The sequence below is a fragment of the Cygnus olor genome, chromosome 3 (genome assembly GCF_009769625.2).
Source record: "Cygnus olor isolate bCygOlo1 chromosome 3, bCygOlo1.pri.v2, whole genome shotgun sequence".
NCBI lineage: Eukaryota > Metazoa > Chordata > Aves > Anseriformes > Anatidae > Cygnus > Cygnus olor.
In genome coordinates this window covers 56,470,214-56,493,751 of record NC_049171.1, presented here as the reverse complement: position 1 = coordinate 56,493,751, position 23,538 = coordinate 56,470,214, and the positions used below count along the sequence as shown (strand labels likewise).

The following is a 23,538-nucleotide window of genomic DNA, read 5'->3' as shown; positions in this document are numbered from 1 at the left end:
TCTGTGATATGGCCCTCAAGGAAATCAAGAGCATAATGGAACTCTCCCTTTCTTCTCTTACCAAAAAGAACCAAACAAAAAAAAACACACTACCACATCCCTTTATACAGAACCCACACTGTTACCGAGTCAAATCACATGCAGAGGGAAAGAACGGGTGAGGAGATTAACCATGTAACCAGTCTTATGCAAGCTCTGAATCTCCATAAATAGCATTTCTGGTATTAGAAAATTTCAAAAAACCCCGTCTCGGGGCCCTATTCGATACTTTCACTGAACTGTTACCCAGTAACAGCATTCTCCTTCGACCATAGATGACTCCACTACGCTTGAGGACAAAAGCATTGCCCAGAACCAGCACTACACAAGCCGCTGTCTTGTTTGTATTTCCCAGAGGGAGCACTGAAATTGAGAATAATTCACGGGCTAAGTAGAGGGTGATAATTCAGGCTGCTCTTCCGCTCTCATCTTGCATCACAGGATTATGAGACTGCTAATATAAAAAAACAAACAACAACAGCAATGTGAGATGAGGAAACAGTTCCCAAGCTAAGCAGCTATCCGACATTCTTCTGCAAACATCAAGTCTACAACGCACTTCAGAAAAAGCAGGTTCGATTTTCCCCCAACCCTCCTTTTTCAGGTGTTACATCTATTGCTTTCATTTTTATATATACACAATAGTAAGTATACGAGCAACGTACAGCAAATGTCTCTCCAGCATCGAAGGGATCTCACCAACCTCCCCAAAAAGCCCTATTCAAAATCTTCCCATGCTGCTGTCTGTGAAATTCTAGATAATCTTTAATGTCTGAAAACTAGAGCAGTTGCAGAAGACAGCTGAAACACTAACCTATACAGCAGCAGGCAGAAAGTCTGCTAAAAACATTGAAACCCCTCCATTTTAAGTAAGTGGAAGCCAAATAGCAATACTGCATGCTTCAGAAAGTCATTTTTATGTTGGCTGCTGAGAGAAGCCATATGAAATCAATCCCGCGCATACACACCTAAATAACAGAGCAAATAATATGCTTGCACCTATAAATCTGACAGACTGATATCTTCAGCCTTTTCTTAGAAAATAAAATGCCTCAGGCATATATATTATTGGTCAAAACAATGGGAATAAACTGCAATACCATTTTTAGTTTCAATAACAGCATTATGAGGTAATGTTTATACGTCTGGAAGGAGAGCTAAGAAACTTCCATTACACGGATGAGCTGAAATGAAGTATTGTTTCCTCAAGTCATTTAAAAAAAAATTATGCATCTCTAGGATCTTGGCTTGAATATTCTTCACACCCAAGATAAACCTCCACGACGGTTTGTTTTAAAAACAATGCGTGGAAACTTTTCCTTCCAAAAGCAAAAAATTAATCATGGGTGCTACAGGAAACCTGAATAAACACCAACACTTTGGCTCAGCAGAGCAAGAACAATTGTGAGGAGATGACTGCTGACAAGACTGTAATCTGAGGAGCACTCAACATCTGAAGACTGCCGTGTGGCTATAACGAGCCTGGCCAACAAGAAAAGCACCTGAAATAAAGATTTATGACCAAGTCTCACATATAGGAGATGCTCTCAGGAAAGTACATTTGTGTGTTTATTACTTATCTGGGCTTCCCTCCTTCCTAGCCACCACTGATATCCTCTCATTCCACACATTCCCTCTGTGCTCATCACATTCTTCTCACCTCACCATTCTCCTATGTCTTAATGGCCACAGGAATGAAAAATATGAAGTATACAAGCACTGAACAAGGCAACAAAAGAGAATAAACCCGGAAAGATCCCACATGGGTCCTCTTATAGCCTTATTGGTTTGTAACACGCAGCAAACTGACCCAAGGAGTGACTGTGCTGCCCCAGAGCAAGGGTCCGTGCTAGCCAGCACCCGGCCTCCAGCAGCAGCCACGTGTCAGCGGCGGGGAAGGGGTGCAGCAGTACGGTGGCTGCAGGCGGCTCCTTCGCCCACTCCTCTTCACAGACTCCAGCAGTTGAGAGCTCAGCACCTAGGTACTGCCGATTCCTACTGCAACCAACTGCAGATGTTTACAAGTGAAGCTAAAGTTAGGCTGTAAACAGCTAACGTTACAGTAAATCATACACAGTGTTCCAGTATTATTTCCTTTTAGCTATTAAAAATAATTAAGAGAAAAGCTGCAAATTAGAGCCGAGTAACAAGTAAACGATAACTGTACTCAACACTCACATACATAATCCTTGTAAGCCTTGGTTTTAATGTGCAAATCTCAATCTGCATGAAGGCAAATTCAGCTATCTAAGCCAAGAATCTAAATAAAATTAAAACAAGTCGTGAATTTCATTTCTTTCCTTAAATATTCACATCATAAGGCAACATGAGGTGAATATCAGGCTGTACAACTGGCTTCAGACTCTGACTGAGTATTAGCAATCTGGAGCTAAATGGAGCCTCTGCCTACTCAGATGGGCTTTGGAGCATGTCCCAGACATTTGCAGAGGGTTTTTTTCAGAAGAATGATGCTAACAAGACAACTGTAAACTCAATAAACACAAAGGCACCCAATTCCCCATGAGAATATTTTCCCCAATAGAAGTGCTTCGTCTTTGACTTCAGAAAACTCTCATTAGTGACCAAGAAATTGGGAAATAAAATTCATAGGTCCCTTGGAAACTATATAAAAATAAAATCATTCAAAGTAAATATCAGTCTTAAGGTACATCTCTATAAAGCATTCTTCAGATTAAGGTCATTACAGATTGGAGACATAACTATTAATAAGATTAATGTAAGCAACTTGTTCTACTTGTTGAAAACCAACTTTTTTTTTGTTTTGTTTTCAAATAAAGGATGTATTTGTTGTTCTCTGCTAAGGAAATAGTTGAAAGCTTCTTCACATAGCAATGACAGATCATGCAAGGCATGGAAAATGCTAGCTCACAGCAAAGAGAGCTAAGAAATACAGAAAACTTAAAACGAAAAAAGCCTATTTTGTCACTTGTTCAGAGAGCTGCTCAAACTCTTCCCTTGTGATTTGCCATCTCCTAGAACTTCTTGTCCAAATATATCCAGTAACACAGAACTTTGCAAGCAAAGCAACTCCAGCAGCTTCGAGCTGTGCATTCAGTCTTCCAGATTATCAACTTTACTCAATTCTCTTCATGTGACACGTGTCATTCATTTCAATAATTTCTTTGTGTAATTTAGTGAAATTTGTAATAGCTATTCATTGTATAATTGTCTTAAAAACTATTCCTGACAGAAATGGAACTAGGTTTCTATAAGCAACAATGATAATGATTATACTAAGGGATACCAAGTTAGCCGGTGTGGGGGGTATCTGCTCTTTGTTCATACTAATGGAAATATTCCCTTCAAGAGGGCATGAGAGGATAGTCCTGTTACTGTAACAGCTACTTTGTTGATTTCCTGCTTTCAGACGGCACCTCAGCACAACAAAATTTGGATTATCTGAAGTTTATGCATTTGTATCACATGCAAATACCATAAATGAGTGAAATAACTCTGAACTTGATCATATGTAGCAGGCAGAGGAAAACTGAGAGGTTTTCCATTCTGCAAGAGCAGAGGGAAGGCAAGGGAAGCACAGCACAGAGGAAAACTGCACATTATATCAGGACTCAAGAGCACATAACCACAGTAAAAAGAACCAAATGTCACAGGCAAGCAACAGTAGAGTACAGACCCAATAGACACAGATGTACCATTGTACATCTGTATTATACTGTACCATTTATTTTCTGACTGCCTGAATACCAGGAGAGCCTTCAGGGCAAGAGGAGACAGAGCTCTGTTCAAGAGCTGGAGTGACATTGGTCCATTTGGGAGCTAACGGCACAGAAGTAAACAGAAAAGCCTGGAAACGAGGTTAAAAAGAAAAGGCAAGAAAACTTAACTATGCTGGGTAGTCTTTAAGTAGGAGTAGCAGTGTTAAATAAGGACCTATTGCTTAAGAGAAATCTATGCTTGCATGTTACTCTTCTACTTCTTGCCTGTTAAACTCCCACGAGCTGTAACATCTTATCTGCATAAGGAATCTAAATTGATCTTTGAGAAGTTTCCTCGCGATTTCTATTTCACTTGAAAAGTTGCTTGTTACAGCTCTTGACAACCAAGTCCTTTAACACAACACATGCTGGGTAAAAGGAGCACTTGGTAAGCAGAAGAAATGGATGGGGAGAGCTCTGTATTAGCTTCACTTCCCATGAGAAGGGCTAGGAACCTCTTAAAAGTGCAGTTTGTCAGCAGGGAAAGCCTGAAGCACTGAAGAGCATGAAGATCTGCAGAACAAAGATACAATGGCTGGGTACACCTCTTCAATAGAGGAAGTTTAAATATTTTAAAGGATTTATGTTGCAACCAGCTTACTTGAAACACTGATCTGGGGGAGAGAGATGCAGACAGTTCTTGTTAACCTCGCACCCCCCTGGCAATGCAGGAGCTGGTTTGCCAGCACACTGACCAAGGATTTGGGCACAAGGATTTCGGAGTCCTCAAGCTGACCACTTCCAGCAAACATTAGTGTAACCCATCAAGACATTGAGCACTGCCCTGATCAAAAGCCTTCCAGGAGGGGCCAGGACTACACCAGTGTGTAGATGAGAAGCTGCCTCCTGATGGGAAATCAGACCCTTTGGGGTGCTGGCAGGGCCGCGAGGCCAGTGCTTGTTCTGCTGCTGGTGCCCACACGCTGCCTTGCGCTGCCAACACAGAATTTCAGGTTTCAGGTAGCAGGCGTTTAAGACTGATACTGGTTTAAAGTAAAATTCCATAAGATGCAAACATTTCCCCTTTTAGCTAATGCTTTTGTCCTCGTTAATACCGTAACAACCTTTCCCCTCATATTAGCGAGCGAAGTTTTCTGTTTAAATCCATATATTTTCATGCATATAGCCCACAAGCCTGCTGTGAAACATTTTATTTCAGCAGCACTGCATATATAAGTTTTTTCCTTTCTAAGCAGAACCCTTCTCCTCAGCCCACTGTAGAGCAGAGCCCTTTCCCCCACGCTCCCGACATGGAGCACAGTTTTTCTTTTCCATGGCAAAGGGTCTAACGCGTTTTCCATTCTCTACTTTGGCAAGCGGTAGAGTCTTCTCCCTTGGATATTTGATCTCATGCAGACATAACAAGATTACAATAAACGGGGGGAGGGCAGTCCTTGCCCCATAAGAATGTTTACTGTACATATATTACTTTTGGCAAATACTATTATTACCCTAGGCCCACAAGACAGAGGCAAGGGGAAAAAAACAGTAATGGAAGTAGTAGTAATAGAAGCAGAGGGATGCATGTGTTGGGGTATCAGCTGAAGTTGCTCTTGGCCTAATAAGCGTGAGCTCAAGCTAGCAGGAAAAACAGGATACGTCAAGTAGAACACAAACCAATCTGAACCTAGGGCCAAAACTATTAAACTTAGGTGCTCAAATACAAGGACAGAGCAGGTGTCCGCAGTCTATGATACTAAACCAAAATTGACAGCAACATCAGAGTACATGCCTGAGTAAATTATCTAGGTGTGCCAATATTGGGCACCTAATGGAGACAAAAGTTTCCAACTTAAGTCAAAACTAGCGCTTTAAAACCAAACAAACAAAACCAGCCAAACAAACAAAACAACAGCTACTGGCCTTGTTAGAACTGCCTTTGCACTAAGGGCAATACAAACCAGCTAACTGTTCAGGTACTCCTGTGACACTTCTATGGGCCATCGTGTAAAGCAGTTATCTGCAAGATGTTGTGACAGCTGCTTGCTAGAGGAAACACGCTAGACTAGAACCGTGGACATGTAAATTCTGTTCTGCTTCTGTCCCTGACTGCTCATCCAGACGATGCATGTGAATGTAAGCCGGGCTCAACACTTTCTGACCTATGTCAGTGTCTATTAAACATGACTCGAGGGCCTGTGATAGCATTCGTGTAGAAACCATACATGGGTTTGCTCAGAGTGGAACTTTCATTTAAGGGCCTAAGACCTACATAAAGGAAAAGGGTGCAAGCCAGGAGGGAAAAAGATAGATGACCTCCCCAGTGCCACACAGCAGGTAAATGCTAGAACTCGCAACTGATTTCAGGTCTTTTTGACCCTTACTTAATGTCCTGTGCCCATTTAGGAAATGCTGCCCCCGTGAACATTTAGAAGAGAATAGCCACAGGTGACACAGAAAAGCTGCAAAACAAATTAAATAAAATGTCAAGGAGGACTTTGCTGAAAGCTTCTCATGGCAGTTGCAATTTGTTTAGCAGATAGCATTCAGAAAGGGTGCAGAACATTCTCTTCAATGCTACAGCACCTTACTCAGACACCTCTTGAAGATCACGTCTTCCTTAACAAGTTACTTTTTCCTTTATGAAATCTCTTCAGATATGTTTTCCCCTATTTGATATATCTTTTGCCTACAGCTGCCACTGTTTATTTCCACTTCTCAGAATCATAAATCACAACATTCCTTTCTGACAACATCGACATAATTGCATTTCTCCAAATGAAAAGCAAGTTACCTGACCTTAACAGACATCCTTCACCGCAAAACCTTCTCAAGTCTTTAGTTATCGTTACATGCCACATGAAGAGCAATTTAACCAACCAGTGCTGCAACTTTTTCCCACACTGCTTCTTCAAGGTGGTGTGACAGACATGTCTCTAGGTGTCTATAATGCACTTAGGCTGGTGTTTTAGCAGTTTCAGTAACAGTTATTTAGTACAGAGTAGAAAGAGTACAGGCTTTCCCATTTCAGTGGCGCAGGAAGTTCTTCTGAATCAAAGATGTTTTTTATACTGATTTTTTCCTCCCCTCCTATCCCTACAAAAGTAAATGAGCTTTGGTTCTTCTTGTACATCAGAGCTCAGAGATTACTACAGACATAGTAAATTATCAAAGACAAGTTATCAGGAAATCAACGTCACTTATTTCTTTAAAAAAATCATTAATTCCAAATGATAAAAAATGAATGACTGAAAAAATGTAGCTTGTATTCATATAGATGATAAAGTCCAGGCAGCTTAACCCATCAGCATATAGCTACCTTTTCTTAGCTCACCTTATCCTGCAAGATAATACTACTTAATCTGTGCTTTATTTGAGTCAGATAAGCTTTAGATTTAGACGTTTTTGTTTTAGATGTGTTTATTTTTACAAACACTCTCCAGAATGGAATGCTGGAAACTCAATTTTTGTGCACTGTGCAACTGAGTACCCAGGGACAGTTTTCTGTTATAAGTAACAACTACAATTCAAGTTTGTCTTCTCTACCTAAAGAGAACAAGTCACCACTCCAACATCAGGGACAGGCCAAGAAAAGCACTCTTTGGACACATAACGCAGCTCGGGGTTTATTTTTATGCATAATTTTAAAATTGTAAAGCCTTGTGAAAAAGGTAGAGTGGGGAGTTCGATATTTTAATCTGCATTGAAATAAAACCCGTAACCTTACCGAGCAAAATAGCCTTGTCTTCGTTCCTTCTTCTCTTCCTTGGTCTCCATTATGTGCACTCAAATGGGCAAGGTGAGCGGCCAGGCGTGATGCTCTTCTTCCCCTCAGTACCTCATATCCAGGTAGAGTTCCCTGTATATAACATTTAAAAACAGGAAGTTCATAAATCACCATGTCAACAACACCTACAAAAACCAAATGCAACTGACACAATGACAAAGCAAAGTAAAACTTTAACTAGTCAATGCTTGTCATGTGGTATCAATTTAGTATACGGTAAGACAAAATACAGTAAATGCACGCAGGCCAGTTTCTCCAGCACAGGAAGAGGCATACTACAAAGCAGGTAATCCAAAGAGCAGCAGCAAATTGTAAAAACCCTGGAAGGATTCAAGTCTTTAGCAAGTTTACACCAAAACATCTTCCTGTGTGTTACAGATAGGAAGACTGAGACTCGTCAAAAACATCCCATAGAAATGGTAAAACCAGACTCTGTAATAATTCTTTAAAACGGTGAAAAATCAGAAAGTTTAAGAACAATGGAGAGGAGAGAAGAAAAGAGGAACCGACATTCTGTACACAGGTTTTACTGTTGGGAACAATACACAAGTTCAAACAGGCATACAGGGAGAAGAAATGGGATCGACCTCCTGCTCCTCAGATAAATTGCAGAAGTGCTGCGAGACTTGTAAACCAGGAGGTGGGAATTTTAGAACGGCTTGGCACTGACTGCAGTTAATAATATGCCACAGCAACTGCTTTCAGACAATCCTGCCAACAAGGTTCATCCTCTTCCCCTCTCCAATATACATTCGGGCCACCCTGATGGCATCTACACATGCACACCTTAAGTTAACTTCTTCAAAGTTTTTTTTTTTTTTTAATCAGTACTCCAGATTAAAGTTTAAACCAGAAGTTACTACTGAACATTTGAGTCTAATGGACTGTACAACAAAGAAATGGAAATCACGTAACTTATGATTCATAGAACAATTACTCCAGACCTAATCAGTTCCCATTATTTTTTTCCTGCATTAAAAGACCATAAGCTACAAGCTACCAGATGTCAGAGATAATGTAGTAAAAATAGATTAATCTATCTGAAAAGCCAAAGAGCATATTGTGCTACATTCTTTCAGAAATCCTTGCCATAACATTTTCTCCACATTTATGGAGCCTCAGACCACGGCAATTAAAGTCCATTGCTTCAAAATGCGCATCCCTTACTCATTAATTTTGAATACAGCCAGGACACCATAAAGAATCTAATTTCTCTGATCTCTATGCATCAGGCAGAGCCTTATTCTAATGGTCAGTATGTGACGGCACTCTTTACATGGCAAATTTGCCTATGACATCTTTGGTTTATAAATAGAAGACTACTTTATCTCTGCAAGTTGATGCATGCTGCGGTCTCCAGCAGAATGCAGACATCTACATGACAGCAGCCTGCTCTGCTGTCCAGCCTACATAAGGGCATCGCACATCTCCCCAGAATTTCAGCACATCCTCACCTTCCCTGTTGAGTGAGAGGTAGGCTCTTAGGCCTTCAGAGCATCAAAAATGGTGTTTCTGTTAGCATTGCACTTAGAGCTACAAAAATCTTTCAAAAGCACACAATCACCACCTCCACAGCAAACTACATGAAGCTCAAAGAAAGAAGAGCCAGTTTTTCCCTTTCTCCTACCATCCCTCTACTACACGCCGTGGTGCGTGCATAGGAGCACTGACCGGTCACGTCCGAGTCTCACGTTGATATCAAGAACTACCAAATAACCAGAGTAGTGAGACAATATTGAACCCCCAAACAGAAGGAGCATAGGGGGACCCATGGGAATGAGAACAGGGAAGTGTCAAGGGTCCCTCAAACAGGACAGCTAGAAAGCACGGGACGAATGAAGGGAAGTAAGATCTCTCCTTGGGGCCTCACCCTGTGCAAGAGGTGGAGGCACACTCCTTCCATCCGTTCTCTTCCTCTCCCCTGATTTACTCATCCCACCCAGCAGAGTATCTGCTCCAGCACGTTGCTTCCAGACGAAAGGAGCATCACTGACCAGGGAGCCAGGAGGAGAAAACCCTGCCTGCCCGCAGCCCTGTCCTGCCAGTGCTGGAGCAGCAACCCCCTGCTGCAAAGGGGGGCAGACTCTGGTGGGAGGGCTTCTGCCTAGAGCTGCAGGTGCTGCAGAAGGTGTCAGCACAAAGCAACCTGCCAAACGTGAGGTTTGCTGAACTCAGAACAGATGGGCACTCTGAAAACAGGAGCGTTGTCCATAGACCAGAGGGAACAAAGGCATTCTGGGGAAACTGGCTTATTTATTTCCTTTGGAAATAAAAATACACAGGGATCTTGTACCCTGTAATCAATCACTGGAAATTTTCACAATAAAATAACATGAGGTCCAGCTCTGGTGACTTAAAACTTATTTAGCTTACCTCCTTAAAAGAAACAAAAGGATTATTCTAGGAAGGTCTATTTAAAGTTGAAAATTATACTTCGAAAATGTCTTCCTTCAGTACCAGGAAAAGCAAAATGATTTGTACAGCCTTCATGACCTCTGAGTTTATTTTTGTTCTTTGTAATCTTTCATGTACTAGTTAGCTTTAAGGGAAAAAAAAAATGAAAGCGAGGAGGACCACAGAGTAACATGCAGTGATTGCTACTAAAAACAGTGTTTTTGAAATGCCCTTTTCAATTTTTAGTTAAGTAGGAGGACAAAAGCAGTGTCTACTTTATAGGTTTTCAGTGGTATTTTAAAGTTAATCAGAAAAAGCAAACCAATTCCACGCTTCACCCCTACCTGTCCTTCGTAACCTCCCAATAAAAAAAATACCGGATATTCTTCGCTAATATTAACTGCTTAAAATGTTATATGGATACACGATTAAAACAAATCTTGGCTTCCTAGTAGCTGTTCTTTGTTAGAGATGAAGATTGAATTGGGCAGACTATTAAAAATGTATATATTTGGGGAATGTTTATATGCTGGGAGACAGACATGTTACTCATATATCATGAGTACAGTCCAAGCCCAAATGATGACAAAGCTGATTTTATAGAAATTTCAGGCTCCCTTTAACCCTTTCTACACTGAAGCTGAAATAGACAGTGACAATCTTATTTTACATGTCTACAGCAATGCTAATTCTTTAATAGATTACTTCAAAACGAAAGATATTCCTGATGCACAATGTATTTATGTAGGCATCCTGTTAAAAATCTACTGCTCTCCAAATTCAGCAGAGTCAGGTAACATCTCACCTAATAATTACAGGAAGAACAAAACACTTAAAAATACACTATGTTTTGCCATTAGTCCTAGTGCTCTGGACTTTCTCGTTTAAATTAGTATAGTTTTGGATACTTGCTCCTTTGCCTGTTTAGGCATGCTGCTAGAGCACTACTGAGGACGCTGCTTGCTCTGCTCAAGGGTAAGAACCCAGAACTCCTGTTTGCTGGCTCTGAAGCAGCAATCACCAGTCCTCCAATTGTGAGCATTATTTTCCAAAACCACACGCATGAACAACGGCACATTCCACAGCACCAGCAACGCAGAAGCCAATGAAGTATCTGATTATTTTTAGAACATTCAATGGACCTGATAGCGCATTGTTGGCCATCTGTGTCCACTGCAAGTCCTGGAAAGACACAGAGAAAAAAAAAGGAAAGCATAAAACTATTAGAGAGTGTCCAAAGGAGGGCAACAAAGATGGTGAAGGACCTGGAGGGCGAGATGTATGAGCAGCAGCTGAGGTCCCTTGGTGTGTTCAGCCTGGAGCAGAGCAGGCCGAGCGGAGGCCTCATGGCGGCCTGCAGGTTCCTCACGAGGGGAGCAGAGGGGCAGGCGCTGAGCTCTGCTCTCTGGGGACAGCGACAGGACCCGAGGGAACGGCATGGAGCTGGGACAGGGGAGGGTCAGGCTGGGTGTTAGGGAAAGGTTCTGCACCCAGAGGGTGGTCGGGCACTGGGACTTGCTCCCCAGGGCAGTGGTCACGGCACAAAGTCTGCCAGAGTTCACAAGTGTTTGGACACCACTCTCGGACACAGGGTCTGATTTTTGGGTGGTCCTGTGAGGACCCAGGAGTTGGACTCAATGATCCCTGTGGTCCCTTCCAACTCAGGATATTCTGTGATTCTATAATGTAAGATGACGCAAGTCTCTTTCTGTCTCTCTCTGTGACCCTGTTGTGTCAGTCTCCCTCAACCTTTTATCAGGTAACAAAAGGCAATAATTCCCTATTTTGCAAAAGGAGAACAGAGATAGAAGAAGTACCCTCTGCACGCTCACATGAGACCAGAAGAGCAATGTGCACAAGTATCCTCCCAGTACCTCTAATCCGAGCAGCCCCAATAACAAACAGCAATGAGAACAAAGGAGGAGACTAACCTGACAAGGAACCAGCTATTATTTTCACTGTAAAATTTAAACTGACAAACCACGGAAACCCATAGCACAGTCTCACCTTTATTTAGCTCTGTGGCAGCTAAAGCTCAGGTCCACAGGAGGAAGTAAAAAGCCTCAGTTTCCCTGTGGATCTAGGTTCAAATGGTTCTCTTAACTCTTTCAGGTAGTATTGAACCAAGCTTGTGAAAACCAAATCAAAGGTAGGTAGCATCCTGCACCTTAGCAGGGGCTTCACACGGCAAGAGTGATGGCAGCAATCACACCGTGAAAAGATGACAGAGGCGGCGAGAGGCCTAAGCACACGATTTCCATCACCAGAGAAGCCGAGCTGACATGACAGAAAGCTCCCGTCAGGCAGCCAAGCAGACACGCTCAGGCTGAGGACTTACCGAGGAGAGCCCGCCGTGCAGAGGAGCAGCACGCGTCCCACAGGCACGCACCGCAGCCCACACCTGCTCTCTGCTGCCGCATCCTACGTAGAACCAGCTTTTTATTTCTGCTTTTTTATTTTACCTCTGACCCTGAGGCTACAGGCAAACAGCACACAGCTGCTCATGCAACTACACGTTTCCTTACTACTGTCTGCTGCAATACAAACATCCCAGCGTTGCCCCCCGTCGGTTTGGGGCATGAACCATCACCGATGACTCTGCCCAGCTCCGCAGCACAGCGTCTTCTTACGACTTCTGGGTACAGGTGGCCCTTCTGACCCCTACAAAAGTGCACCATGAGAGGCGATGAGGATCACACCAACAGGCCAGTCTTAAGACCAAAAAAAGGAAAGATACGTATGTAGTACTTTAAGTGCAGTGCAATATTAAAAATTTCCATCAAGCAGACAGAGTAAAATATTGTACAACAAACCACAGGTAGAGGGGAAGTATTTTTAGTGTGCTAGCGCTCAAACTGAACGCCTGGGGTTGCTGTCTGTACCTCCGGTCAGCCCAAAGCAGTTACCAGGGCACTCCACAGATGCAGCATAGGGTCTCACACAACACACTGAAGTATAAGACAGTGGAAACAAGGTATCACAGGACAGGCAACATTCTCGTTTGCTACCAGGTCATATATAATGCACACGATTAAGGTTCACCAGCCAAAGCACTAATATCAACTCTAAAATTCATTTCAGCATACGTCACATTTTTATAAACAGGAAGGGGAAAGCACATTAGCACCTTAGGAGACGTGCTAAACTTTGCAGTATTTCATTAACGTCTCACTGATTGAACTAGCCAGGTTGAGTTTTACTGCTTTTATATTCTACTAAGGCATTTCATTTGGTGTTATCATAAAGATAAAGGTTTCAGAATAAACACTACAGCATCTTAGGATGAAAGAATAACAGAAATGCACAGCCAACAAAGATGAAAGTAGCCACAATTTTTTTTTCAGTCTTTGCTTCAGGCAGAATGACTTAGCTAAAATGAGACTGGAAGTTTTCAGGAAAGTGCTAGCACACACCAGCAAAACACAGCAGAGACTAGTTACGTTAATTAAGATTCAGTAGAGCAAACAAAAAAAATGAGAGTTCATTTCAAAACTATCTCAAGATAAATATAAATTTTACTACAATTACCATGTAAAATATAATGTTACTTCTAAAACATTAATAAACTCTATCCTTATAAAGTACCACCAGTCCATTATATTTAATTGAAGGGTACTAAACTAAACTAGGAGAGCTTCCTCGCTTCAGTAAAGTTAGGGCTGATCATACAACTCTTGCTAAGTAGAAAAACCCTTATTTATGTATGCAACTCCACTGACCTTTAAAAGTGTTACGCCTGTCATGTTTGTTGGAACAAGGCTGCACTCTTAAAAGCCTGAAATGCAAAAATTAAAAGACTGAGAATGAATTTGTATGCAGAAACAATTTCTACAGTCCCTGTTCAGATTGAACACAGACCAGCATCACCATTTCTCCAAATGGATAGCCTGACAGTGATTTGATGTGGTGGTTGTACCCTGTGGACTCACAGCAACATTTTCAGAAGCCCAGGACAGTAAAGATGAGATCTGGAGATGAGATCTACAAAGGAAAAACACACCTGCTCATAAGAAACTGGCTGCAGTGGTTTAGGAGGTGGTTATCCCCACGGCAGAGGTGCAACAAGCTAATGACCTGACCGTTTTCATTCTGTACTAATGCAATAGAAGCAGGCTATGCTTAGATCACCACCAACTCGCCAACTGGATCTGCAAGAGCCCGTCCAAATAAAGAGCTCAAATAAAATAAACTCAAGGGGTCAACACAACAGACACGTCTGATTCAGAAACAGAACAAAAACAAAGACTTGATTCAGTTCCAATGGACTTTCCAGCTGAATCATTCCTAGCTTACTTGGGAGGAAAATTTTACCACTAACTCAGGCTATCACATTTCACACAGAATAAGGGAAGCAAAAGAGTTGCCAGAAAGCCCAGCCCGAGTGAGAGCTGTCAAGAGAGAAGAACATCCAGATGTTATCTTCCCTGACTGGCAGCTGAACATCACCAGATGCATTTTACATAAGGATCAATGGATTCTACTACATACTTTAGCTGTGAAATTGGTTACAAAACACAGTGTAAACCAGTAACAAGCAGACTGCTACGCTATACTGAACGTAAAAGCGCAGCACTGTTTGAAATAAAGCCACTTCAAAAAAATCTTTCATTTTTAAAATCACCAATAAAGTTCCTAGAGAATTTGCTGCCCACTGGAGTTTTAAAAGAATTAACCCCTTCATTTTCTTATATCCCCTGTGTTAACTCACCCCTGTTCAAATTAACATCAAGGCCAAGCCCTCTGAACCCAGCCACCTTTCACACTCACATTGTGCAGGCACACACAGTATGCTGAGACGACATGACAAGTCCTGCATGCTTTATGGACTGTTGACAGAAAACACCGGTGCCTTCCTACCAAATACTGTAACAAAAGATAAAAGGCAGCAGAAAAAAACATTAGCATTTGGATAAGGAAAATGAACTCCACAGCCACCGAAGTACAGACAACCTCATACGTATAAACAATAGAAGCACCCAAGAATTTGCAGGGTACTGGTTCCAGTTATTTGTAAGATTCCAAGAAATTTTAGAAACCTTATGAAATAAACTAAGCCTCTCAACATTCTTTGTCAAAAACATTGCTTTCAATTCACAGGCAAGAGGCTGAGATCCAGAAGGATGTTGTGGTCATTCTGCAAAGTTATTACAAAACCACAGCTCCTATAACTGCAAGCAAAACGGTTTGTCCATTGTGCCTTTCTTTCCCAGGACACCTTTTGAATGAAATGAAGCCTGTGTTTACGCCACATACTGAGGTATTTCTACCACTGTTTATATGGCATTTCCAAGTCAGATCCTAAATGCCTGACATATGGCAACACAGTTCCACCACTTCTGAACAAGAGGAGGATGCGGTTTACCACATCCAGAGACGAGAAGACAGATGTACCTGTTTCTTACCTTTCCCTGGAGCATGCAGGGCACATACACAAAGGACTTATACGTATGTCCTCAGCAGCATTCACCTAAAACACTAAGTGCTTCTAGTTTTCTAAAAAATAAAAATTCATGAACACTCTAGACACATCAACTCACATTTAGAAAACCCCCTTGGGACTACTTTGCTGATTTGACAGTTGACACCAGCACGTTCCTTGCTTATAACGACTGCTAGCTTTATGACCTGTTTATAAACATTTCAAAGAACGCCTGCACAGGTATGTTTTGACAAGGTTTTGACACACGCATACACAAATCAATGCCACTCCCAGAGCAGATGACTTATTATGTTCTCTGCTGTTTTTTTTTTTAACAGATGTGAACAAGTCCTCCCTCAATTCCCTGCACTGAACCAAGCAAAGCAACAGAAGCAGCAAACAGAAAGTCACTCCATCCTCACAGTCCCTAAAACAGCATGGTGTTACAAGACAGCATGAGGTAACAAAGGGGCTTTGAACAATCTAATCTAACCTAGCTTGGGAGGGAGGTTGGACTAGATAATCTTTAAGGTCCCTTCTAAGCCAACCCATTCTGTGATTCCCTGAAAACCAGCCAACTGCCTGGTGCCACCTCTGAGCCAGCTGAGCCATCAGAACCATCACATATGCAGGATGCTGTTAAGGGACATTGGATCGCAGCAGTCACAAACCCCAGGCCTGGCCACACCTCAGAGCTGCTCCTACAGGACTCAAGTGGGATTTGCATTGGCAAAAAATGCAGAGTTCCTGACACAGCAGCACCACTGCTGAGAGGTACAGCAAAGGTCCTTTGCCAATCGAGTGGACCTCAGCCAGCAAAAGTGCTGAGCCAAAGAAACTGGGCTTTCTGAAGCCATTAAAACACGCCCCTGCAGCAAGCAGTTGCTGTGATTTGAAGTACTGCTGCCCTTCGCAGTTCTCCCTTTCACCTACTGCAACTGTTTATCACTCTTCCACCAAAAGTTACCAGACAAATTACCTGTGTGTAACAGTCATCAGAAGAGACTGTATCTGCAGCTCAGTTATCTCCTGCCATACCAGCTCACGCCCACTTCCACTGGGCTGACCTCCTGAAAGCAGAGCCGGGCTTTGCACCACACAGATAAACTGCATGCACGCGTTTTTTTTCTGCCAACTCTGCCATAAAAGACAGAACTGCAGCACAAAGCCGGGACAGATGTCTGTAGATGTAACTCCTCGTGCAGTCACCCAGCACGGTGAACGTACTGTTTGACACCTGGGAAGAGGAGTGCTGATGAAGCCTACAGCCAGCAAGCTCAAGGTGAGAGGCATAGACTAGAAAAGATAAATGCATGCTCACAGTTTCACAAATTTACTCTCTCTTCTCAGTTCCTGCCCCACCAACCCAATAAAGGGTTATACCAAAGATAAATCAAGTAGAGGTAGGTTTGAAAGCAACCAATGTGCTTACTTTGAAGAGTCACTTCAAGAAAAACAAAGATGCAGCTCAATGCTTGGCACAAATACGCGTACCATAAATCCCCTTCTAATTACTTTAGGTCCCAAAATGCTTAAGCATGATGTTAGGTTTCTATTTACAAATAGCCCTGCGGTACTCAATGAGACTTGGTTAGCATATTCTCAGTGCTCTACAGAACAAGGTCAAGAAACAAGGAAGTATAAAAATATGCAGAAATCAGTTTAATGGGAAGTATTGCAATCAGCCAGGTACACTTCCCACAAAATTAATAATTGTGCTGTGAAAATTACTATAAACTTTTATTTAGAAAGTCCTTATTATTTTCAAGTTTTCAGGAAAAAAAATTACAGCCTACTGACACTACAATATTAAAGATTAGCATTTAAATATTCAAACACTTAAAAAAACAAGATAGAAGAGGTACTCAAAAGGAAAAGGCTCGTTTCCAAGCTCCCCCTCAGCATCCCTTTTCCAATCAAGCCTGCCCCAAGGACCCATGCAAATCCTAGGTCATGGCCATTCCTCCCTCACCTACCTCCCAGCCAAGAAGCAGAAGGGGCTGAGAGGAGGAGCGGGAGGGAAAAGGGAGTCTCAGAGTAGTGCAATGGAAATGTTTTCCGATCTGAAACACGGTTAACAGAACCAAAAAGCCAGGTCTCCATAGCAACCCCAACTCTGTCACATTGCATACTCTGTATATTAACTAACATACTGAAGGATTTCATCGTAACAGAAAATCCTGTGTGTTTGTAACACACAAGGATTAACGCTGAAAACCTTGACTGGTTATTTCCGGGCTGCTCAGCCCCCAACATTTACTGCATTACAGGGCTGTGAGTGCAGGACGGCGCGCAGGCCGCGGCCCAGGGCGCATTCCTGTCACAGCGCTCCCACAGCCACTCGCACCCCTACCGCCACACGGCCCGTGTTAAACGCAGCAGTGTTTCTAATTATGTCCTTCTTTCTTGCTGAATTCCTTTAGGTATTCCATAACAAAGAATGATTTAGTTCTCTTGCTCTTCTGAAATATCCTCAAAACCTTTATTATCTTTCCGTTTTCCCTTTCTCCAGCTCCTACACAACGCTACAGAGCTAGCTTCTGGCCTTGTACTTAGAGCCAACTTGCACTTATATATAGGACAAAAACTTCTATGTGAAACTAAATACACCTTGGTATTTAACAACACGCTCACATTTACCCACCTAATTAATTAGACAGCCTCTCTGATTAGCTACTTGCTTCTTCACTTGTTTACAGCTACATTGAAGTAATTGCTTGGCCTAGCTCAAGTAGAAGTCAGCCAGAACAGTTAACATTTTTTTTTGTCAATGTTAAAGACTTTTTTTTTTTTGAGGATCTATAATCCATCTAGTTTTGGTGTTAAAAACTTAAGATTTGGCAGGCCAAAAACTTTGGCAGACCGCAATGCAGACATTTTCACAGGTCCTCTGGAAATCTGTCCAAACTGTGTAGAAATATACACCTTTAAGAAAAAAAAGAAGAAAAAAAAAAAGGAAAATGCTGCTTACACCTACCCCATCTGGGTACATGAGTAATCTGTAGTTAAAAAGCACTGACACATTACCCGTAGGAAGCCCATTATCCCCGAGCTAGATCTGTGTTCTTATCAATAACCATTACAAGACTTAGGATTAAAATGTACACTTCAAGCCTAGAGTGCACTGCTGGGTTAACCTAATGAGCAGGCAGTATGTGGCATGAGCTTTCCACGGGTCAACATAGCTTTTCTGAGCTATCTGCTTGCTGAACTCAGTGAAGCAGAAAGATAAAAAGTGAAGAGAAACAGGAAGAAAGATACATTTCAGGGCCAGATAAAGTAAATTTCAATTTATAACACAGTATGCTGTCATCCTAAAGCCTTTCAGTGAGACGATAATCATCTGCAGCTCTTTCATCACCGAATGCCAAACAAACAGCATGTCGGATGAAGAAAAAAAAATCAAAACTTCAGCATCAGTTATAAAACACAGTAGCATGTAAAACTTTTAAGTGCAATATAATGTTGACTGCAAAGCAGTTAAGGGTTGAAAACTATACTCAGCACTGAAGGTAAAGTCCAGATTTCAATGACATCCACAGAAATTTGGATGGATAGAGACAGAAAGATGCTCACAGGCAGTTACCATTTACGAAGGGATGACAATCATTTTGCCTAAGAAATATATTTTCTAAACTGAAACCCTCACAGAAAGAAAATAAAAAATAGCATCCAAATATCCTATCCTGGTCCACATAACAGTTAACAAACACAGAGAAATACTTCATCAGAAGCACCTTAAAATCACATTTATTGCTATAGGTGGCCTCTTCAGCTCTGACAGCCTGCAAACCTTGTTGGCTTTCTGATAGCATTTACACAGATTGCCCACAGCACTGCTGTGCCTCGCTCCTGATGGAGCAGGGCTGGACTGGATTCTGCAAGGAGCAGAGCACTCCTGCTCGACAGAGTTTGGGCATTTCCTTCCCAGAAGTGAGAACAAGGAACATAATGCACCTTTCTGTCTTTTCTCATAGTCTGAAATGTGCTTCACAGACGAGAAGGACTAGGACCAATTCTCCCGGGTAACATATTTTCTCCATAACTCACTATTCACTGCTTAAAAGCAGTTCACCAACATCCATCACTGCATCAGTCTGCTAGTTTCCTTGCCACTACTACCCTTAGTAGAAGTATCTGGATTTCTTGTATTTATTATCCGAGTAGATTTCCAGGAGAGAGCATCCACTGGGAGCTCCTAAATTGTAAAAGCTGCCTGTTATCTGCCAGGTTCAGCCTGGGACCTAGAGCTACCACAACCGTATTCAGGAAAGGACACGGCCAGTTGACAAAACATTGAAACTTGCCACTTGACACAGTGTCATCTGAGTGGGAAACTCAAAAGAAGACTAATCTCTGGCTCCTTAATCTCTTTTCATGACAATGTGCTACTTGTACCAACAGAAACCACACATTACACTGCGATTTTTAAAACAAATAACCCACTTTTAAATGTATCCACTGACTGATCAGTTAGCAGCAGGGCTCCATTTGAAGGAATACAGAATTCTTGTGTTTAAGGAAACAAATATGCCCCAGCAAACAACCACATCCACATTAGCTCCACATGAGAGATTTCGCTTTCAGTCTTGCAGCAGGACACAAACACAGATGACACTGCAGGCTCCTGCCTAGCCTCTGTACGGTGATGTAATGATGCCAGCCACCTCTCACCATCTATTCACTCCTAGCAATAAGCCATGCCCACCCAACAGAGCTCAGCATCACATCCTTAAAAAAAAAGAACTACCAGTAAATCAAACAAAATTTCTTCAGCTGATCCCTAAGCACAAGGGCTGGAGAACAGAGAAAGGCACCCTTGTAATTCCTTTGCAATTCACAACTCATCTCTTAGCCGCTCAATGACTACTCAGACTGCGTGCTACTTGACCCCTCATACTTGGGCAGCAAGAGGGCCTCCCATGCCCATCAGCTGTCGCCCAGCTGTTAAACATTTGACCTATATCTGCCCGAGTGACTGGCTTACAGCAGGCAAAGTCAATCTTTCACCACACACCTGGACATGTTTCAGCACACAGGACACGCTGCTCCATAACAAAGTAGAAGTCAAAGATTTGTCCACTTGGTTTACCACCCATTGTCACCAGGATGTCACCACTCACACCACACACCTACTGGACAACTCCTGCAGGCTGGAAGCCCTAGGAGCTGGGACAGATGGAACTGGCTGGGTTTTATGCCATGCGTTATCAGAGCTGCTACCTTTAGTCATCAGTCTTCAGCAGCTTCACCGCAGAAGGCTTGATAAGAAACCAGGATGGAAAAAAAGGGAGTATGAAAAATCAAACATTGCTTGTAGATTACAAGAAAAGTTACATATATATAATATATATATATATTCTAAATAACATACAAACCATCTTAACATGTAAAACAATATTGTACTCTTCATCATTCTTCTGAATTAGCTGAATCTCTGTGAGGAACTGTCAAGAGAAACTCAAGCCATTCTCCAGCCTACCAAGCTTTACCGTGCTTGGTACAGCTACCAAAACCTGCATGCAGTATCATACTCAGCTTTACTAGAATAACTCAGAATTTCTTTGGAATCACTACAGCTATTGAAAAGCATTATACAAATGTCACTTCTTAAGCTAATGGTAAAATAAAGCCCCTGCCATCATAATGGGGGGCCGCCACTTGACCAAGAGACTGTCAATTACAACACACTAATACTACCTACTATGTTCTTTAACTTACATTTTGCACACTGACAGCTGACACAACATGCAAGCACTGCTGAGCTGCTGATACTGAATCATTCCATGTAACATCCCATACAAGCCACAACCAAGGCAGATCCCAATTAGTTTCTGAAATCACAGAATCACCTGAGCTGGCAAGAGGCCATCCACACCTCTTCCCCTCAGAAGTGATGGTTCATGAACATGCATACTTCTTTTCTATTTGTGGCATTACAAAGAAAACAAACCAGAAAATAAGACAGATGGCATGTGGGACAGAAAGCAGAAAAAAAAAAAGGAAAGAAGAAAAAAAAAAACAACAGACAAGTGTAGCTGCAGAGAAGGAGCACTGTTAGAAAGGTTAAATTACTTGAAAAATGACTCAGGGAATAAATTACCTTTTCTTAAGACAAGTGTGAGTTCAAGGTAGTAGTAGCTGTCACTGTGAATTTCTGTAAAACAAAGCTGTGATTTCCTCTAACTGGTGCGCTGGGACAGCTCCTTGTCTGCCCTAAGTCTGAGATTTTGGTGAAATGGCTCTCAGGTATCTACAGAAACACTGAAGGGAGATTCCCCAAATCAGTCACTAATAGGTGAAACTACTGTAAGAAAACTTGCATTCTAGAAATATATAATTCCTATTAATAAAAGGCTTTTAAAATCTGCTAAATAGAAAGGGAATCAAACAAACAATCTGAATTTGACACTGCAAATAAGAAGGTAAACACAAATCTTGCCTGTATAGAGAGATGTATTCTGATGCTTTCTGTTCTTGTGAACTTGGCTGGTTCTCAGAAGGAACTACATTTAGCTTATCAAACAGGAGGCCTGATGCTCAATCACAACATGTGCTACAGGAAACAGAACAACTGAAAGCCGGGAACAGCTTCATCCAGCTGACAAGGTCACAGGACCACACAAGACACAGAGTCCGAGGCATGCAACTGAAAGCTCAGCACACATTTTAAAAGCAAGATAAGTGATGATCAGAAAGGTTTGTTAAGATTATGATGTATACCATATCCATTAAAAGCTCCAAGTTTAAGCCAAAATTCTTCCTAGAAGACAAAAACTTGTCATGAAATCACAGCTTAAGTCTTAAGTGAGTATAGGCTCATCACTGGCTCACAATGTGGTACCGAGCTGAAACACTGGTATGAGCTCTGCAAGTCTGGCCAGAGACTGGGAGCAGCACTGGTGTGAGAGCAGAACACTGCACCGCGAGTAACTTACCCTTCCCAGCACCTTTTTACTAGCTTCTGCATTGCGACCCATCATGAGGCCCTGACACACCCTACAAAGCCTGCCTGCATACCGTCCTTCTGCAGTCAACAACAGAAATTGCAGATTCAGAACTAAGGGCCCCTGGACCTCTGCAGAGTGCTGCCGACTTCAAAACAGAACAAGCAGTTTCTCATCGGCATCTTTCAGCTGCAGCTCTGCTGCTTACACCTGCTGGATATTTTGATCAAGAACAAAGAAGTATGGCTTTCCACCCACAATCAGAAGAGTTTGCAAAGACAAGGGGGAAAAATACCCCCATATGTGTGTTTAATGTGTCAATCTGAAACAATGTGTTTGTAGCGGGAATATAATCCCTCTGGTTTGCTGTGAACCTTGTCACTGCCTCACCATTTCATGAATCAGGCTAGGGAGAAATGACTTGGGGATAAGTAAACTAGTCCGATCTCAAATAAAGAAAATCTGAAAACTTGTTTCTCCTACCCTTATATTTTCTTCCTTGTCAATGGAGCCCTTAAGTGAGTTCTCTCTGTGCTGACTTCGCTCCTCAGCTGTAGAGTTGTTTTCTCTTTTAGGAAGAATGATACTAACCCACATGGAGTCCCTGAAGCAGCAGCACCATTTGTGTGTTTTCCTCTTCCACAACAGAGCTGACCCCGAGGCTGAGCTCCCACACAGCAGGGAGCAAGAAACAAGGAGCTCAGAGGTCGGCTGGCATCTCCACCCTCCGTGCTGTACCAGCAGGCAGATGCTTCGTCAAAATAAGAGCTGAGCCGGTAAAGCCTCAGACGTGTTTGGCTTATTGATCGTGGGGAGGAAGAGATTTGTCACTCTGTCACTCCTTGGACGGCTACACCAGATTCACTCAGCCTGCAGAGCTGAGGTAACACAACCGACCGCTGAACAGTCCCTTGATGCGAAGGGCACAAGTCAGGTGCAAGATAAGGAGTTTTACTGTTTCTGTTGCTGGTGGTGGTTATATTCCAACTTTCCTGCGCTGCCTATTAGAAAGCACAGGGCAAACGAGACCCTTCATCCTCCATCTAAATCATAACTGTCTTCTGTAAAAACCTCCAGCTGCCTGGAGCAGCAATTTCTTGCATCAGATCGTGCTCCAGAGGGTTACACTAATTTCTGCCTTTGGCACGCTCACCCAGATTGGTGACTGCACAGAGCCTCTGTAGCTGCCATACCTATCTATAGGATGTTCACAGCTTTATTCATAACCTTTTTAAAGAAATGTTATTCTCCGAGACAAATTACTTTCCAATGATT

The 23,538-nt window shown here is 42.3% G+C and overlaps 1 protein-coding gene across 20 annotated transcripts in view; it reads right to left on the bottom strand.

The window, feature by feature from the left end:
* Window positions 1–23,538, bottom strand: part of NCOA7 (nuclear receptor coactivator 7) — a 94,028-nt gene that overhangs the window by 64,558 nt on the left and 5,932 nt on the right. For 13 of the 20 annotated variants that reach the window (XM_040550916.1, XM_040550903.1, XM_040550908.1 and 10 more), the window contains exon 2: window positions 7,444–7,575. In XM_040550916.1, the coding sequence (XP_040406850.1) occupies window positions 7,444–7,493 (50 nt within the window). In that variant the 5' untranslated portion in view covers window positions 7,494–7,575. Of the gene's footprint in view, window positions 1–7,443; window positions 7,576–12,064; window positions 12,215–12,235; window positions 12,258–12,422; window positions 16,829–17,181; window positions 17,203–17,292; window positions 17,306–20,333; window positions 20,357–23,538 lie in introns of those variants that run through there. The other 7 variants (XM_040550912.1, XM_040550907.1, XM_040550906.1 and 4 more) reach the window with 7 other exon arrangements.